The 17,110-nt window shown below is 39.7% G+C and overlaps 2 protein-coding genes across 4 annotated transcripts; one reads left to right on the forward strand and one right to left on the reverse strand.

The window, feature by feature from the left end:
- The first annotated feature begins 21 nt into the window (after positions 1–21).
- On the forward strand, positions 22–2,861 carry Atf-2 (Activating transcription factor-2). The gene is made up of 9 exons (XM_065486149.1): positions 22–234; positions 297–381; positions 442–581; positions 641–1,060; positions 1,643–1,786; positions 1,843–1,914; positions 1,974–2,062; positions 2,121–2,332; positions 2,389–2,861. Exons 1-9 carry the CDS (start codon positions 184–186, stop codon positions 2,655–2,657), a joined length of 1,482 nt encoding a protein of 493 aa, XP_065342221.1. The 5' UTR covers positions 22–183; the 3' UTR covers positions 2,658–2,861.
- On the reverse strand, positions 2,855–16,436 carry LOC135940975 (serine proteinase stubble-like). 3 transcript variants are annotated; one of them, XM_065486147.1, is made up of 11 exons: positions 16,252–16,436; positions 12,219–12,366; positions 11,263–11,352; positions 7,206–7,397; positions 6,795–7,031; positions 5,778–5,854; positions 5,608–5,708; positions 4,806–4,905; positions 4,576–4,744; positions 3,555–3,712; positions 2,855–3,434 (listed from the first exon to the last, which is right to left on the reverse strand). In XM_065486147.1, the coding sequence occupies exons 2-11, from the start codon at positions 12,364–12,366 to the stop codon at positions 3,279–3,281; spliced, it is 1,428 nt and encodes a 475-aa protein (XP_065342219.1). In that variant the 5' UTR covers positions 16,252–16,436; the 3' UTR covers positions 2,855–3,278. The 3 variants fall into 3 exon arrangements, with proteins under 3 accessions (XP_065342219.1, XP_065342218.1, XP_065342220.1); XM_065486146.1 differs by lacking the exons at positions 11,263–11,352; positions 12,219–12,366; positions 16,252–16,436 and adding an exon at positions 8,654–9,242; XM_065486148.1 differs by lacking the exons at positions 6,795–7,031; positions 11,263–11,352; positions 12,219–12,366; positions 16,252–16,436 and adding an exon at positions 8,654–9,234.
- Between the last annotated feature and the right edge of the window lie 674 nt (positions 16,437–17,110).

The following is a 17,110-nucleotide window of genomic DNA, read 5'->3' on the forward strand; positions in this document are numbered from 1 at the left end:
TGGTTGAATGAGCACCAGATCAATGTGGCCACCACAAGGGGGTGTGTGTTGGCTAGACTGCAACCGCAACCTGACTGATGCAAAACATGTCAGGGTGCAGTCACTAGCTTTTACTAGAATTCCTACCTTTTAGCGCAATATAATGTCGTGAATTGGAATAAACTTGGATAAAAATTAAACAAGATGACAGACCCCGAAAAACCTTTTGTGTGCACCGAGCAGGGTTGTGGAATGGTGAGTAGAAAGTATGCTCCTCGAAGGCTTTCTCTATTGTGGTTGTCAATAATATTTTGCAGACCTTCACCAACGAAGACCACCTGACGGTTCATAAAAAGAAGCACGAGATGAGCTTATCAATTGCAGGAAAAAGTGCTTTTGTTGGTATGTTACGGTAGAAATGATAGATTTTGCGGTAGCAATTTAACATCTGTTTCTTAACAGATCAAACACCAACACCGACCAGATTTTACAGATATGGAGAAGAAGTTGGCCTTTTCCAAGATCTCCAGAATGTGAATCCTTTTGAAGAGCAGTTCAAAAAGGCGGCAGAGGCCGTCAAAATGGGTGACACGCCTCTCCAGGTGAGAAACACCTCAATTATATATTAATCAAGTTTTAACTTTGCTTCAATCCTTTAAAGCCTGAGCCCATGTCTGGGCCTATTGATGACACATTGCATACTCCTCAAGTTATGCCTCTTCCATCTGTGCACCTGGAGTCGCCAGAAGTGAACAACCACAGCGTCATAGCGATGTCACCAATCCTTTCCTCGGGCATAGAGATGGATAAAATCGTCGAGAACATGGAGGAAGACGTGCTGATTCCCCAAGTCGTGGAGCAGACTACCATTGTACCTGCGGCCCCTCTAGCAGAAAACGCTGTGGAGGAGGAAGCGCCTGTTCAAGTCATTGTCAACCAGGATCCTTCTGCTGTGAACACCCAGAAGTATTTGCCTCTTATACAACTACCTGATGGCAGATATGTCACCATGGCCGGGGAGCCAGTGCAACCCTCCAACTTGCCTTCTGTTGTTATTCAGTGCGCCTACACCACCGCTAATGTGAGTAATTCAAAATCTTCCCCAATGTCTTGTTTTTAATTCATCAAAATCTGTCAAGGGATCGTTTTTCTGTCAGTCACAAATTTTTTGGAATACATCAGGAAATAATATTTATAGTGCCTCCTATTAATCTGTAGGAGTTGGTATTGGTTGAATGAAACACGACAAGTAACTTTAACTCTTTACTTTATCTCACAAAATCAAGAAGAGGTCGTAAAATCCAGTGTAAGAACTTCACGTCATGACGTGGAGTTTATTTGAATCACATTAATTGTTCTGTACAATAATTACACCAATTAGTTTGAAAAGTAATTTGTCACTTATTAAGAATACTTAGTTAAAGTCAATTTGGTCAGAGTAAAATTAAATCAAATGATCTGAAACTTGATATTCTGAAACTTACTGTGGAAACGTCTATTAGATTCTAGTATGTAGCAATTGAGACTTTTGCAAGTTATTTTTTTTTTAAATTTGACAAATGGAAATTATCATTTGACAAAACTGTGCTTATTTTGTCAAAATTAACAAGTTTTGCTAATTTTATTAGAATAAACTGACAAGGCTCCCTTTTTGTCATTCCAGCCTGGCAGTGTGATAGCTGACAATCCAGTACCTGCTGCTAGTAGCCATATCCCGGTAGAGTCTGTCTCTGGACCGTCCACTATACATATTTTGCCAAAACCAAGTGCTCCCATTCCACCTCCAAAAATCTCGCTTGCCAAAGAGGTACGATCCAGACTTAATTTTAAGGGCCCCTAGGATAACTTTGATTCTGATTTCAGAAATTAAAAGAGAAGGTGAGCAGAAAGAGAGTGACGCAAACTTTGCCCACTATAAATCAGCCAGTCAATCAAGTACGTTTGAAGGGATCTTTTAATTTTATGACATTTCTTAATCTTGTCACGTCTTCCAGGAACCTGCAAAGCCATCAAAGGCGAACAAAACTCAGATCTCAAAAAAACACGAAGATGATAAAACTTCTAAAAAATTAGAAAGAAATAGGTATGTATTTTTGTCACAACCCAAAACAAACAGTCTAAAGATTTGATTAATATTGCAGAGCCGCAGCAGCGAGGTTTAGAAAAAAGAAAAAGAACATGGAAAACGCTCTTGTGCTTCGAGTTCAAGCTTTGGAAGAGAAAATCAAGGACTTGCAGAATGAAAACCGACAAATAACGAGCCAAATGATTTTCTACAGGACTGAGGCAGCAAACGCCAAAGATCTCCTTTTGGCTCACAGAGACTGTTCTGTCACCAGGCAAATGAACAGAAGTAAAACTGTCAGAAAACCAGTTAAGGACCTGCTTCTTCTATTCACATGATTTCAGCTGATGTTATCGCTGTTGTCGATTCTTCCACCCAAAACAACGAAGTGTTTGCGGCGAATCAAGAATTAGTCGACTCCACTGGTGAAATCAGTGATTTGCCGACCGTGAAAGAGTCCATCACCGTGAGAAGAGCGTCCACAAACAAAGCACCCAGCCTGGCACCCCTGATGATCATCAGGCAAAACAGTGGAGACGGAGGAGGGGTTCTGCGGTACTGTTCTAGTGATACGGTCATTGTGGAAAACTTTCAGAGAGCTAATACAGATTAATGTGGGTTTTGTTGTGTAATCTTTTGTTAACTACTTGATTACTGTCCTATATTACGTGAATTCAATTTTTCTTGACTTTGACAACTTAAAATAATAACATGCATTTGACCTCTTAAGGTTACAGCAAAAACCTTTTCATATTTATTGTGTTGTTACCATTTCTTAGGTGCCTTAACAGTGAAATAAAAAAGGTACGCTATTGTATATTTACACATGTTTAATTTTTATACAAAGAGGTTGTAAATCTGCCTAGTCTAAATTTTAGCTAACATAACTGGATTACATTTCGATTGTTTTCAGTATAAGGCCAATACTAAAATAAATTATTTAAATAAATATAATCGTTTGTAAACAACGGTACGGTATTACTGGTTACTTTGCTGGTAATTTCCACTCTTTAGTGGGACGGAACGGAACGGAACAAAGCGCCCGGAGTAAGTAGGTGTTACAAAAGAATTATGTTGGTATTTACAAACTGGTACATGAGGTAAAAGTCAAACGGTCTCGTACAGTTTTTTAGGCACAATTTAAACACCTCGATCACTCATTGTTATGAACTGTGTCAGGTATAAATACATCACAGATGGTTTTGAAAACTCTGCTTGATTCGTCTTCGCTCGTTTAAGCAACAATCCGTTCGATCCAACCGACAAACTTCTGGATGTTGGTGTAGACACCTGGCAAGTGTTCCCTGCCGCAGCCGATGCCCCACGACACGAGTCCAATCAGCACTCGCCGTCCGTCGACGCTCGTGGTCAGTGGTCCACCAGAATCGCCCTAAACGTGAAAAATATATGCCGATATTAGAAGACGCACGTGTGCCATGTTTGAGCAAGAAAGTTGGAGTCCGCCGCGCAAGGAAAAGCAGCGGCGAGTTTGACTATTTAAGGCACTGACCTGACAACTGTCGCGTCCTCCTTCTTTGTATCCAGCGCAGAGGAAGACGTCGTGAATGGTTTCCCTTCTTCCAGCTGCCCTGAACCACCTCTGACACCTATCGTTGGTGAGCACCTCCACGTCCACTTCTTGCAGCACGCTCGGAACCGACGTCACACCTGTTAAAGTTCGCAATAATCAATATTATGATTGAAAAAAAATAAAATTTAAGAATTTGCTAAATTTCTCGAAATATTAAAAGGAGCAGTCGCTTGATGTCTATTCATCTAGTCGCGATATATCCGATGGCGTGCGAATTATGAGAAAAATTTTGCTTTTAAGTAAAAAAAAATCATGATTTATAATAGGGAGAAAAGTGCTTGCCACTTGATTAGCATGCAATCCTTGTTAGCTAATTTTCTCACAAGGATCTAAAACTCTTTTAGATTTCATTGTTTAAATATTTTGCGAAATTGTTAAAACAATGTAGACTCCAACAAATAAGAGATATTTCTATATAGAAGTAATGTTTTGATTTGACGGAGTTGCGACTTATGGCGAGCTCCAAAGGTGAATTCTTATGGGATTTATCATGGGAAATGTTACAAACTCGATCTATAAATCCATAGCATAGTTTTCATTAAATTATGGTGATATTTTATAGATAGACTGTGGTTTACATCAGGATACATGACGTCCTGTCACGGCAAAATTGCGCAACGTTCAATAAACAAATTTTCTTTGTCGAATTGATTGTTGACCTTTTCTTGCAACAAGGAATTTGCGTTTGGTTGTTTAAAGTTACGCAATTTTGCCGGGACCAGGACGAATGAACTCAATAGTATATATGGCAAAAATTAAAACATTGAAACCTAAGAGTTTCCTTGTAGTAAATCGAAACGGCAAATTTGGGAAAACTTAAGCTTTTTGCAATTTTTTACAGAATATTTAGTAAAAATTGTTACTCAGAATTTTGCAGCACAAATCCTGTTTAATTAGCTCGCTAAACTGCGCGCAGTGCAATCCTGTTTTTCTTAATTACCATGTCTAGTGCGGCCCCAGCCGGCAACGGTGGCCTGCTTGCCCACCAGCTTGGTCCTTAAATTCGGCAGGCAAACGGGGATAATGTGCTGCTTGAAGGCAACCTCGCGGTCCAGGCGCAAAAGGGCAAGGTCGTTTCTGAAGTCGGTGGGATTGTATTGAGGATGAACCTGCGGCCGAATTCGAGGTTGATTATTATTTGTGCGGATTTTCCCACGGATTTGGTTTTACCTCTTTGCGTTCGATCGCGTACTCTTCATGAGCGAGGCGCTCCGATTGTTCTCGCACGTCATACTCGCCGAGCCGCACTCTCAAATTGCTGTTTGAAGTCCTGCAGAAAGATGGTACTTAATATTGAAAGAATTTGCAAAAAAAATAAACCGATGAAATTATTACTAAAGGTTGCGTGAAAATTTTAAAAGAATAAATTTAGAAATTGAAATGTCTACTTTTTTCTACAGACGAAAAATGTGGGAAAGCATCAAATTGATTAATAACGTTTATTTAAAAGACAAAAAATACTCGTCAAACGAACCGTCGAATTATAATTTTTAATATTTTGATTCCCTTCTTTGGGAAGATGAAATTTAAATGGATTAAATTGACAAAAGCAAGAGAAACTAATTAAAATAAAAAAATTGATATAGCGGCTCGATGCGTTTAACAGTGATTTATTTGGAGCCGTTTAATTATTCCAACCTATGCAGACTATAAAACATTCCCCTTAAAAGATTTTGAAAAATAATTTTTAAGATTCTAGTGAATCGATAGCCTTGGTGCTACATATTAAATTCTGATTTTTAAAGCATCTGGAAGAAATACATAAAATATTTGCTAAAATAATGATTGATGTTAATTTAGCATAGTGGAAAAAGTTTCTTCTGATTACTTTTAAAAAATAATAAATTTATAATAACCTAAATTTACTTTACCGTCTGACAATTCTGATCAATATGTCAAGTTTTAAAAAAAATTATACACAAATTCCCAAGTTTATAGCAGAGAAGGTGGCTTGGAGAAAGTTTCGCCTTACGTTGCCACACAATGCGCTGCAGTCACCACCCAACGATTGCTGACCAACGCGCCTCCGCAAGAAAGCTTCTTAGACAGGAAGCTCGACTTAATGATGGCTGCCTGCAAAGCAATGCGTTTCAAGATCAATATCAACTCGGCCAAATTAATTTGCAATTTTTAATACGTTACCTGCCAAGGGTGGCTGCCGAAACTAGTACTGTGTCCGCCGACGATTCGGTTGCTCCTGGTGTAGAGCTCTCCGCAACCTAGAATTAAACCGAGCGGAGCATGAGCAATGCTAATTAATTAATTGAGATTTCAGTCGAGTCGAAAAGGCGTGTGCGCTGATAGAAGGCAATTGTCAGTCAGAATAAGTCTAGCTTGACACAAACTATGTCACAACAACAAGCGAGCAGGAAAATAATGTCACAATAGGAAAGAGGTCGTCGAGCCGCGCGCACGTTGGAAGAATGGCAGTAGTTGAGTTTTTGTGCTTGGAGAATCCGAGGCAGGCGCGGTGCTCTCGTGTGTGTGTGTGTGTGCGCGAGTGCGATTTTAACAGAAGACGACGTCTCTGCAAACGAGCACTCATTAAACTCACTTTCTTTTGCTCCACATGTGCAAAAAGGCTGAGCCGAGAAATGAAAAGTTTTGGCGCTCACAGGATATTGTTTGCTCATTGTAATGGCAAAAGATAGCAGCGGTGCTTATAACAATGGGATACACCGCTGCGTGTCCAACACGAGCCAAGAAGAATGGGGTTTGCACTATTGAGCAGGATTCGCAAGAAAATTGCATTAGGCGAAAAATGATAAGGATGAAAAATGATGATGTGACACAAATGTGGAAAAGAAAATTTTTGCAAAAAAGGAAGAAAATCAATTTTAAATTTTTCTCGCTAATTGTCGGCCGTTGACTCGCGGTCCAAGCGTCGGTTGTTGATCAGTCAGTTGCTGCCCAAAAGCGTTCGTCTGTCAGTCAGTGTCATTATGTTGTCTGTATGTTAATAACTGAGGAAAGCAATTTTGAAATCAACAATCTAGAATATAATTAGAACTGAATATTAAATATTTAAATAAATTAAAACAACAGAAACACAATAAAACGGAAAGAAAATAAAAAAGTAGTGCTAAGTCTTTGAAACAAAAGCGTCCCTCTGTGTCGGTAAGTGAGTGTGTGTATATATGTATGGACTGTAAATGGTACCCCTGTAATTCAGCTGGCCTGGCCCCGAGGGTCGGTTGTAGTCGTCATGGATATAATCCGGGACAGGATGAATAGGTGGTCTCTGCGGCAACGGTGGCGGCAGCACCGGCGGCTGCATTGGCGGCCTAAACGGCGGGGGCCGCGAATCACCCCCAGGGCCCCCGAAGAACGGAGGGCGATCGTTGAAGTTGTTGAACATGTTACTTGGTGGCGGTTGATTCAGTAGGAAACTGAGTGCTATTTCGCAAAATCGGAGCAACGATTGGGTTATTCATGCAGTACAATATATTGTATTAATTAATATCCCAACATGATTAAATTATAAAATTAACTTTGACCCAACACAAAACAAATAACAAATCAACAACAGTTGTTTTTGATGATTTTGGATGAAAGTGGAACAGAACTCACTGGCATTTTCGAGGGCAGCAACCGCAGGGGTGGATTCCTCACTGCTAGACGTCAGTTTCGAGTATGGCACGCAGCAGCTCCAGATCATACCGCCGCTGCACAGGTCCAAGGGTTTGCTGTTGCTCAAAACGCAACTCAAACTCAGGCCGCACTCGAATTTTTCGCCGCGATACCAGCATGACTGCGGAATCACTGAAAACAGAGGTAATTCATTTCGTTAATATTTTTTTATAATAGTGCAATTTATCATTTTTGTAAGCTTTTAAATTATGACTCTTAATTTGTACCAAAAGACTATCCTTCTATGCAATGATGCAAAAATAAGCCGATGATATAAATAAAATTGCCATAAATGTTACGCCACAATCACTTTCTGCCCATGACTGAATGTGACAAGTGGTATTTCCTGATCCTGTTCGGCAACGAGCTCTTGAGTCGATTTCACATTATTTGTTTTGACCAATTAATGAATAAACGTGCGGTGATTCACTGTTGGCCGAGGACCTTTGCGGCCTGCGCGTCTCGGTTGCGGAGAAAGACAGACGCTTGGATCAGTGAAAGTGATTAGGGCTTTCCCGTGAGACTGGTTGTGTCTTTCGAACGGCGCCTTACTGCTTTACTAGGGTCTAGCTCCGGGAGCACACCCTGCTATTAGAGTTTGCACTTTCATTTTCTACCTGCCGGTTCCTCTCCGCTGTATTATCGCATGTAATTGTGACTACTAGAATTCAAAATTGCATTCACAGCTTTCACTGCTCTAATGATTCATCCCGTTTATTTCACTTTTGTATCGTCATTTAATGCACAAGTGGCCGTAAAACTTTCTTTGATGTCGCCGGAGCAATTAAATTATGTGATTACTAAAATTAACCGTTAGCAAATTTCGTGGCATCAGAACAATGAGAGGAATCTTTAGTGCGGGTTATATGTTCTAATTACTCCGCTGTGACGAAAACTCAACATTCAGCGCGGAGCATCGGATTCAGAGGCTCTGCGACGTTTGTTTGTCACGCGTTTCACGCTGCTGCACGAAAAAAAATATGAAAAGTAGGTTCATATTTTTACCAAATTATTCTTTCCCGGTATTCCAATCGCATGGAATTGCACAATATTGATTTTCTAAAAGTTTAGGAATGATATCTTTCAAAGCCGGGAAAATTGCAAACTGGACTTAAATAGGGGTTGAATACCACCGGATGGGCATTCGTGTCGCACTGGCTGCATATTTTTGTGATCTCAAAAAGACATTAAAATAGACGGAGTTGGAAAATTTTTCCATTTGCGTGAAATTTTGCAAAGAAAATCAACACCCAAACTGAGGAGTTTTTTTCATTTGTTTTAATATTAAAAAAGTCATTTAACAAATTTCCCGCACGGGCCAATAGAATTGGACCTATTTTTAAGTTAAATTCTTCACCCAATTTAAATTTTGCTCTTTCAAGACTTACTTTCATTTAACATTTGGGCGAGTCTGTCCTGAAAGCGTCCAGGGGATCCGTCGACGTTGAAGCCGTCCCAGCGGCTGGCATTTCGGACCAGAAGATCGACGAGCAGTTCGTAATCGCGATTCGGGCGCTGATACTGCTTGACACTCTGGTCCTGCGGGAAGGGCCTTCTGCCCCTACCCCTGTGCCTGTACGGATCCGCGTCCTCTGGGGCGACGGCGTCGTCCAGGAGGCCGCCGTGGAAGCCTCCAGGGCCGAGGTGGCGTGCGTCGCGCGGGTTTTCTTCCTCTTTTTCTTGCGTCGACGAGGACGGCTCGACGGGTTTGTCCTGCAGCTCGTCGTCGATCGCGTCGCGGCGCTCGGGAAACCGGACACTTTGGACACTGACGATTATGGCACAGAGCAGCAGCAGCAGTTGTACGGAGGACACCATTTTGGGGCTGAGAGCAAGGATCGGTCACAACAGCAGGTTCTCGCGCCACGACATGGCAAGAAAGCGAGCGGAGCGGCGTAAGTCTCGATCGGCAGCCACCTCGAGGAGAAATGTCTGCAGTCTTCCTTTCCCCGCTGCCTGCCTGCGATGATTCCGTCGCTCGCCCGCTCCAGTGCGTGCAGCCGCGCGTAGAAGGGGTTTCCCTTCAATTGTGAGCTGCATGCGGCGAGCTCCCTCGCCAGGGAAAGTTGTCTCTATGCTAATTGCGCGATGCACCGCCGGCAACAATAGTGCAGATGGGCGAGCGTGGCATTGGCCGTGAATCACGCACTCGGCCAAAGCAGCATTTCGCCTCGATCTTATTGTTTCCAGGTTGCAGGTGGAGCACCAGGTGCCACCGTGAGTCAGGAGCAACCCTTCAGATTGCACTTTGTGATAAAAAAAGCCGTTTAACTTTTTTATGGTAATTTATTCGAATATGAGTCATTTTTAGATTTTTCTATTTGATTTAATAAATTTCAAATGAACAATTTCAAGAAGAAAAAATTTAGTAAAACATGCCTAAAATAATTCCTTTCTCAAACATAACATTTAAATAAAAAAGTTATTTAGATCAATAATTTATACTGCTCGTGATTTTCATTGCAAACTTCAACGAAACTAATAAAAACTTATTAATACACAAATTTAAATTAAATAAACGTTTTTAATGTAAAAAATAGAAACTAAATTAAAAAATCTAATATAAAAAAAGAAGAAAACTTTATTATTAGTTGTGCAAAGCTTGGAAGATTTAGAAAAACAGTTCTTAACTTTCAAAAATCAAGGGATATTATAAAGTGCAGTAGAATTGACCTAATATTGATCTCCAATTTGGTCATTTTTGTTCGAACATATTTTTAGGGGAATGAAAAATATAGGAATTTTTTCCCTTGGTCGAGAAAGCAATTTTAATCCAAAATTTTTATGAAAATCATTGCCAGAAATTACCCACGATTTTTTTAAAATAAATTTGTATTTGTGTGTTTAAATCCTAATTCCCTGCTTGATTAAAAAAATCGACATTGCGTAAGACAAACGCACAATCCTCTTCCTGTTTATGATTCCATCCAGTCAAGCAACAAAATAACTGCCATCGCATTGTAAAAGACCAACGCATTGTTCGGAAATTAAATTCGCGGCGCGTGCCACCAATTTCTTTGTTAAAAAGGCAGTTAAGACTCACTCAACAGTCATCTGGCCTAGTGAACTAAAAATATCATCGCTATATCGACAATTTTACGCCGGCATGACTGCGAGTCTAACTTGCACTCATCAATTAACACGCTTATTGATTTACGCTCGATTTCTCGAGTCTATAAATAGAGTTGAGAGTCGTATCGTCTGCATGAACTAGTGGTAATTGATTCTCTCTAATTATGGAACATCAAAAAACTTGTACAGGAAGTCCAGACCCTGAACTGTTCACAGAAGGCAAGTGGTCGTGTTGTTTTATTCGAGTCTGACCGCAAATTGCATATAATTTAATTCCCTGCTCGGCCAATAAAATCAATCAGCAATTTAAAACCACAGAGCCTTGAAATTGGCCTTTTTCATGGTTAAATTGCATTACCTCTCTCCGGTATCGCACTTGGTTTTTCTCTCCGTACGGAGCTCGCTTGCGCCAAGAAGTAAAATCGAAGAAGACGAGCCGTAATTGGGTTAACAAGTGAGTTAAAATAAGTTACATTAGAAATCAAACGTGTTTTTTTTTTAAATCGAGTGTGCTGCACTTGAATTAACTGCTCACTAGCTTTCCTTAAGTGAAATTAGATTGTCAATACTGTGCATCGAGCGCGTTCACTGGCACAAAACTCGTAGGAAACTGCAGTGACGAATTCATTACTTTGTCTGCGACCATACTGCTCGATCTTCATCGCATTTTCTCTTTCAACGAGTTTTACACTGTAGAGAGTAACAAAAATTGTTACATTTTGATGACATTGTAAACAAAAGTTACAAACGCATAATTTTTTAACCAGTTACAAAAATTAATAAATTTGATATTCTTTTAGTGATAGTGTAAACGGTAAACCTAGAGCAACTCACTCTTCCGGACATGAATCATGCTGCTAATTTGAACCAATTAAGGAATTCGCACCTGCACTACTGATTGTTAGAAGTAGCAAAGATTACTTACAAAAGTCGTCGATGAACCTGGAAACGTTGAAAGCGGACGAGGAAGTCTCCAAGTTGTTGTCGACATTTCCCATCATGCTCAGCGCAGCAGCTGCGAAATTAACACAGATTTAGCTTGCATTTCGAAACAATGTGCAGCAGCACAGTAAGTGGAGGATGACAGGATGACTTATTTTTTTCAACTCTACGACATTGAGCAAGTTTTAATTACATGAAATTTAAGTTTACACGTGTGAACCGCTTTTTCTGTTGCACATAAGAAATTTTAGATTTTTATGGCTATAATTTAGTTCTAGTTAATAACAATGAAGAAATAAAAATATTTAATGCGATCTGTTATGACGATTAAGCAAATAATTTTTCATCGGTTCAACATAATACAAGTCAAGCCATAATATTAATTTAGCCTGTAAAATACTGTTTTGTGGCGTAAAAATAATTCGCACCTTTAGAATAGTTTATTATAAATTAATATTTAATTCAATTAATAACACAAAAACTAAATAAATTTGGTATTATTTGCAGAACATTTTCAATTCTTTTAAACTGGCCTTTATCAACAAAAAATGTTGTTGCAAATTAATTGAAAATTTACCGAAAATTTTTTAGCTAAATAATATTAATTTTCTTCTTTGTAAGTTCATCAAACCGTAAAAGAAGAAAATTTGAAAATTTTTCGTGAGCGAAATTTGGCATTTGGCATTAAGCAAATAGCATTTTCGCGCTCGCCCGATCACACAACAAAGAGTGGCATTGTTACGAGCTACCCAGTCGTTTAATCTGCTTCGAAGCCCCTTTCTCTCAACCGCTCAGCATAATGATAATAATGGCAAGAGCATAACACAAAGCAGTCGCGCGATTTCCATGCGTGAGAGTGAAAATAGCACTTTCGTTCGCGATTTTATCTGCAGAGAAAGAGAGACTAATTAATAATTGTTATTTTGGGGGTTATCTCACCATTGAGGAGCTCTTGGGCGTCGTACTCCCTCGCTGTTCCTACGGCCGCCGAGGGGCTTCCTGAGACCTGGCATAGCACCAAAATGCAGACGCATGCCCTCAGAAACAGGCGGTAACTCCGGTTGGTTTTGGTAACTTCATTTTCCATCTGAAAAATGACATTTTCTACAATTACTCTAATGTATTTGTAGCTATTTGAAAATAAAGAAATCGGAGATCAATTTGTGGAGAACATAGCTTCTAAAAATTTGTCAAATTTGCTAAGTTTGTGTGGCTGTGTCGCTTTTGATTTCTAAACGTACAAAGAATCGGGGATTTATTTTGCTATACTAATATATTTGCAGCCACTTTCAACCAATATAATTGATTCAGCATCTCTTAAATGGGCGGATTGCGTGAGACTATTTATAAATTACATGTCGATATTAATAAAAATTAAAATATAAAAGAAATTATTAATCTGCATCAAATTATTAATTCAAAAAATTATTAATAAATTTTAAAATTTAATCAATTTAAAAAAACAGCACGTCGTGTTGTTTTTCAACAATAATAATTTATTTAATACTTAAATAATGATTTCTTCTTACAGGCTTTAAATATGTCAGAAATTTTAACCACATTTACAGTGTTATTTCTAGGTCAGAACTGAAAGGCTGCAGAATATGAGGAGGCAAATAATTCAGATAAAAACTGAACGCAGAGTAATGTTGAACTAAAATGCAGGTGGAAGCGCAGAGGTGAGATATCTTTGTCAGGTGATTATTCTCGGGGCGTTCGCACGCCAGCATTGTTTGGAGAGAGCTGCTGCATTCATTGTCTGTTCGGTTTTTCTCTCTTCCTTTTGCTGCGGCGGCGGCGGCGCGCGCGCGGACGGACCTCGCGGTGATTGACAACCCTTTCACTCGGCCGTCATCACGAGTTCAAAGTCAATGGCAGAAAGCAGTACCGGTCTCGCGCATTGCACGATGCGCCGTTTCGGACAACATGTGAGATGAAAGTGTAAACAATCGATCAGGATGTTAACTGCCGAACATCCTTAAACGCCGTGATAAGTGTACGCCTAACTAACAATTTGTTGATCAAAGCGCGGAAAAACGGATTGTATTTTGCTCAGCACCAGGAAGTTTTCTTACTTTCTAGTTAAAGTTCTCGTAATCTTGTCTTTCTTTGATTGATTTTAACTCGTTTGACAGCCATTTTTTGCCGCGTTTTTTAGAGGTTAATAAAATAAATTGTCATTATATAAAACAAAAGTTAAAATATTATAGTGGGTCTAAAATATCAGTGTTATCCACCACCATTTCAAAATAATATTTTTAAATTATGAAATTTAAAAAAATAGTCAAGGCCAAAATCGATCCAGGCTGCCTTGCATACTTCCTAAAATAATCGACTTCAAAATTTAGAATTTTCAAGCGGAAATAATTGTGTGCCGTTATTTTCAAAATTACCGGATTTGCTATGAGAGCAATGTTAACCCCAGCCTCACTCCATTAGATATATACTGTACAACAAAAAATAATTTGAAATTCGCCACCTCTAAAACATTTTCAAATAGTGATGAGTAAATAAATTGATAATGAGTTATTCCAATTTTATTTATTAATTATTAAAATCAACTGAAGTTATTCTAGATTCCGCTGAAATTTATTAAACCGTTCAAGCTTTTGCAGCAACCTAAAAATATAAATTTATCCAATTTAACTTCACAACCATTCAAAAGAGGATGCAAAACAAGTTTTTATTGCGATTCTAGAAAATTAGGTCAAGGCCTTCTTCCACAGTTGAGAATAAAAATTGACAAATAGGACCAATATTGAAGTGTTCGAATGTCATGAAATGATTTTAATTAAAAATGGATTTCACTTGATTTACCCTGGAATTTATTTTTAATAACAAAAAAATACGTATGGGGCATCGTCTTTTTCTGAAAAAGTAATTAAAAGCAATTCATAAATTCGATTGTTCTGTAAAAATCCTCCTTCAATTTAAACCTCTCAATGAACAGCAGAAAATGTTGTCCAAAACTTTTTTGCAAAAAAATCAAGTAGTTTCAAACTGTTTCACTCTATTTACCCTCTTGTGTTTTTATTTTCTTTCGCACAAATCTTAAAAAAAATGTTAAGCCGCGAGTATCTGTTGCAGATTCTGCACGAAGATGCAATTAGCAAGAAACTGCCGTTGGCAAGATGCGCGTTGCATAAGAAAGAAGGACGTTTGCCGTGTATCAAAGTATACGCGGATCGCATCATTTAAGTGTCATCTTGATTAAATTTGATCAGCTGGCCCGCGAAGGAGAAAGTGGCAGAGAGGACGTGGAATAATGTTTGCGCCGGTGAGCGAGCGAGCGAGCGAACGAACGAGTGGAGGAGGAGTCGCTCAAGAGCGTAGTTAGCGTCGAACGCGAGCGCGGAGAATGAGGCATGTTAGCGCAGTGTGTATTGAATGCATTTGAGGCTCAGGTGACCTCCATCTTGGCCGGCCTACTTTCTTTCCCACGGGCCCTCGAGTGGAGAAAGAAGAAGAAGAGATTGCGAGAAGAGAAGAGAATCCATCCTGGCGCGCGCACTCAAGTTCACGGTCACTGCCGGTAATTGATTCTCGATGCAGCAGAGATTAAAGTGCATTTTTCCACAAGAGCAGATTCACCGGACCAGCGGTCTTGGTGTTATTCTCAATTCTCGTCTACATGCTTTCTTTTTTCTACTAGAGAGAAATATGAGTAAAGAAAAAGCAATAAAAAAGCGAAAGCTGCTGCATCTATCGTTTTTTTATCATTCAAATTCAACAGGCGACCTTTTCGGGCGTTTGACTCTCTCCAGAGGAATTTCTTAATATTATCGCCACCGAAATTGAAGAAAAGGAAAGTTTTCTCTGGAAATCATCGTACGATTGACATGCAAATAATGTCTCGGGTGCAACGAGTGCACTGGAAATGTCTTGCCGGCGCGGAGTAAAAGTTTCGTGCGCGTTGGGGTCCTATTTAGAGCATGAAAGTTTTTGAACCGCACTCTCCAGCAGGAGCCTTTATTAATTATGTCATTCTTTTTGCCCGCTTTTTCTCGTGCGTGAATTCGCGCGTTCATCTCTCGCGGCACCGGCGGCTGATGATACGGCAGATAGCATGGTCGCATAATAGTAGCTCGTAACAGCAGGGCGAGCGCGGGGAATCATGTTATTATGATGGAAAACGCCGGCGTGTAATTGGCATGAATTATATCACTTGCGCATTTTGGCAGCGATTTTGCAACTGATTGAATCCGGAAGTTTGACAGACACTCAATATTTGCTGAATTCTCCAGCAGCTTGATCTTCATACGCACTTTCTTTTTTTGCGTTGAAGGAGAAATTAAGGGTGGGTAGAATAACGGTCCTCAACGGTTTGAATAATCTAGTTTCTCTTCGCTTGTTGTATTGGTTAACATGTTAAAAAGGAAAGAAAATAAATCTATAGATGGAATGATTTATTTTCTAAGATGGTACAGCCAGTGTTAAAAATAATTAAAAATTAGAAACAATAATAATTTTCTATTTTCTTCTATAAAGCATCTGAAAAAATAATCATTCAATACAATTAAAAATTTAGCTTGAATTTAACAAGCTTGATTTATATCAAATAATTTTTAAAGTGGTTCAAATAGTTCGAGAAACGAGTTGATTAGAAATTTAAACAGATATCCGAATGCTGCGAAGCAATAAAGAGCCGTTAAGAGGTAATAACCACTCAGCACCATCAGATTTTGGCCAGCAAATTTGGTTCAGCAGCGTCAGGACGAGAAACCGGGCCAGAAAAGCAACCCACCCATACCTCCTGGCGTCTGCAGCTGGAAGAGTTACAGACCCGCATCACAATTGTTACAAATCGAAGTAGAAGAAAAGCGAACAATCCGATTAGAAACTCGCGTGTCGTGCTGCGAGCGACATGAATTTTCACTTTCCTTCCTCTCATCTCCGCCGGTTGAGAGTAAAACTACGAAGTGAATGAATCTGCGCTCTCGTATAATTCGTAATTGAAGCAACACACACTCACCTGAACGAGAGAGGGTGGGGGATGCGATATGTGTCGTCGGATGTCGCGGGCGGGCGTGCGGGCGGACGCGTGTATGTGTCTTGACTAGAGGAGCGATCGACGAGCACTATCCGCGGATCAACGGGCAAACCGAGCTGCACGACTGGACTTTGTGAGCGCACTCGTCACTGCTCTCCGCACCCTACTACTGCTTCTTTGCCTTCTTTCTTTCTTTCCGAGCTGCAAAGTAGGTGCCTCCGATGGACGACGAAAGAGAAAACCCAACCATCCGTGCCGGCTAATAAAAGTAATCAGCAGGCAGCGAGCCATCGACGCCCGATCCGCGCCACTCGACTCGCGCGCGCTGCATGCCAATTTCGCGCTCTTGTTTGTCCACTCGCTCGGCTTTTGTCTCGCTAAAGACACCAACAATTGTTGCTAATGTTGACTACGTTGACAAGTCGTGTTATTGGCAGTGCAGCTGAAATTGTACCGAAGCTAGCTTTTTTCGTGGAGAGGCTGCTTGCCATTTAAACTTTTATCCAGCAAAAGGAATTTTTGCAAGGTCCTAGTTTCTTAAGTAAAAACATTATCAATATTGGTGAGTTTTATGCCTCGTGTATTATGAAAAATATACGTTTGAGAACAGTAAATACAATTTGTAGGCCCACCATATTTTACTGCAACACTAATTTCACGATAAAAAACCATACAATATAAATTATTAAAATTTACTGTGCTAAAATCATCTGTTCAAAGTCGTAATTTTTTATGTAGTATATATTTCAACATGAATTTCAATTGGACCTATTTTCCTTTAACAGCATAGTGTGAAATCGCTTATCAAACATTTCTCTTCTAGTTATATATAGAGGTCTCA

Source organism: Cloeon dipterum, chromosome 3 (genome assembly GCF_949628265.1).
Source record: "Cloeon dipterum chromosome 3, ieCloDipt1.1, whole genome shotgun sequence".
In the NCBI taxonomy this organism is placed as follows: Eukaryota; Metazoa; Arthropoda; class Insecta; order Ephemeroptera; family Baetidae; genus Cloeon; species Cloeon dipterum.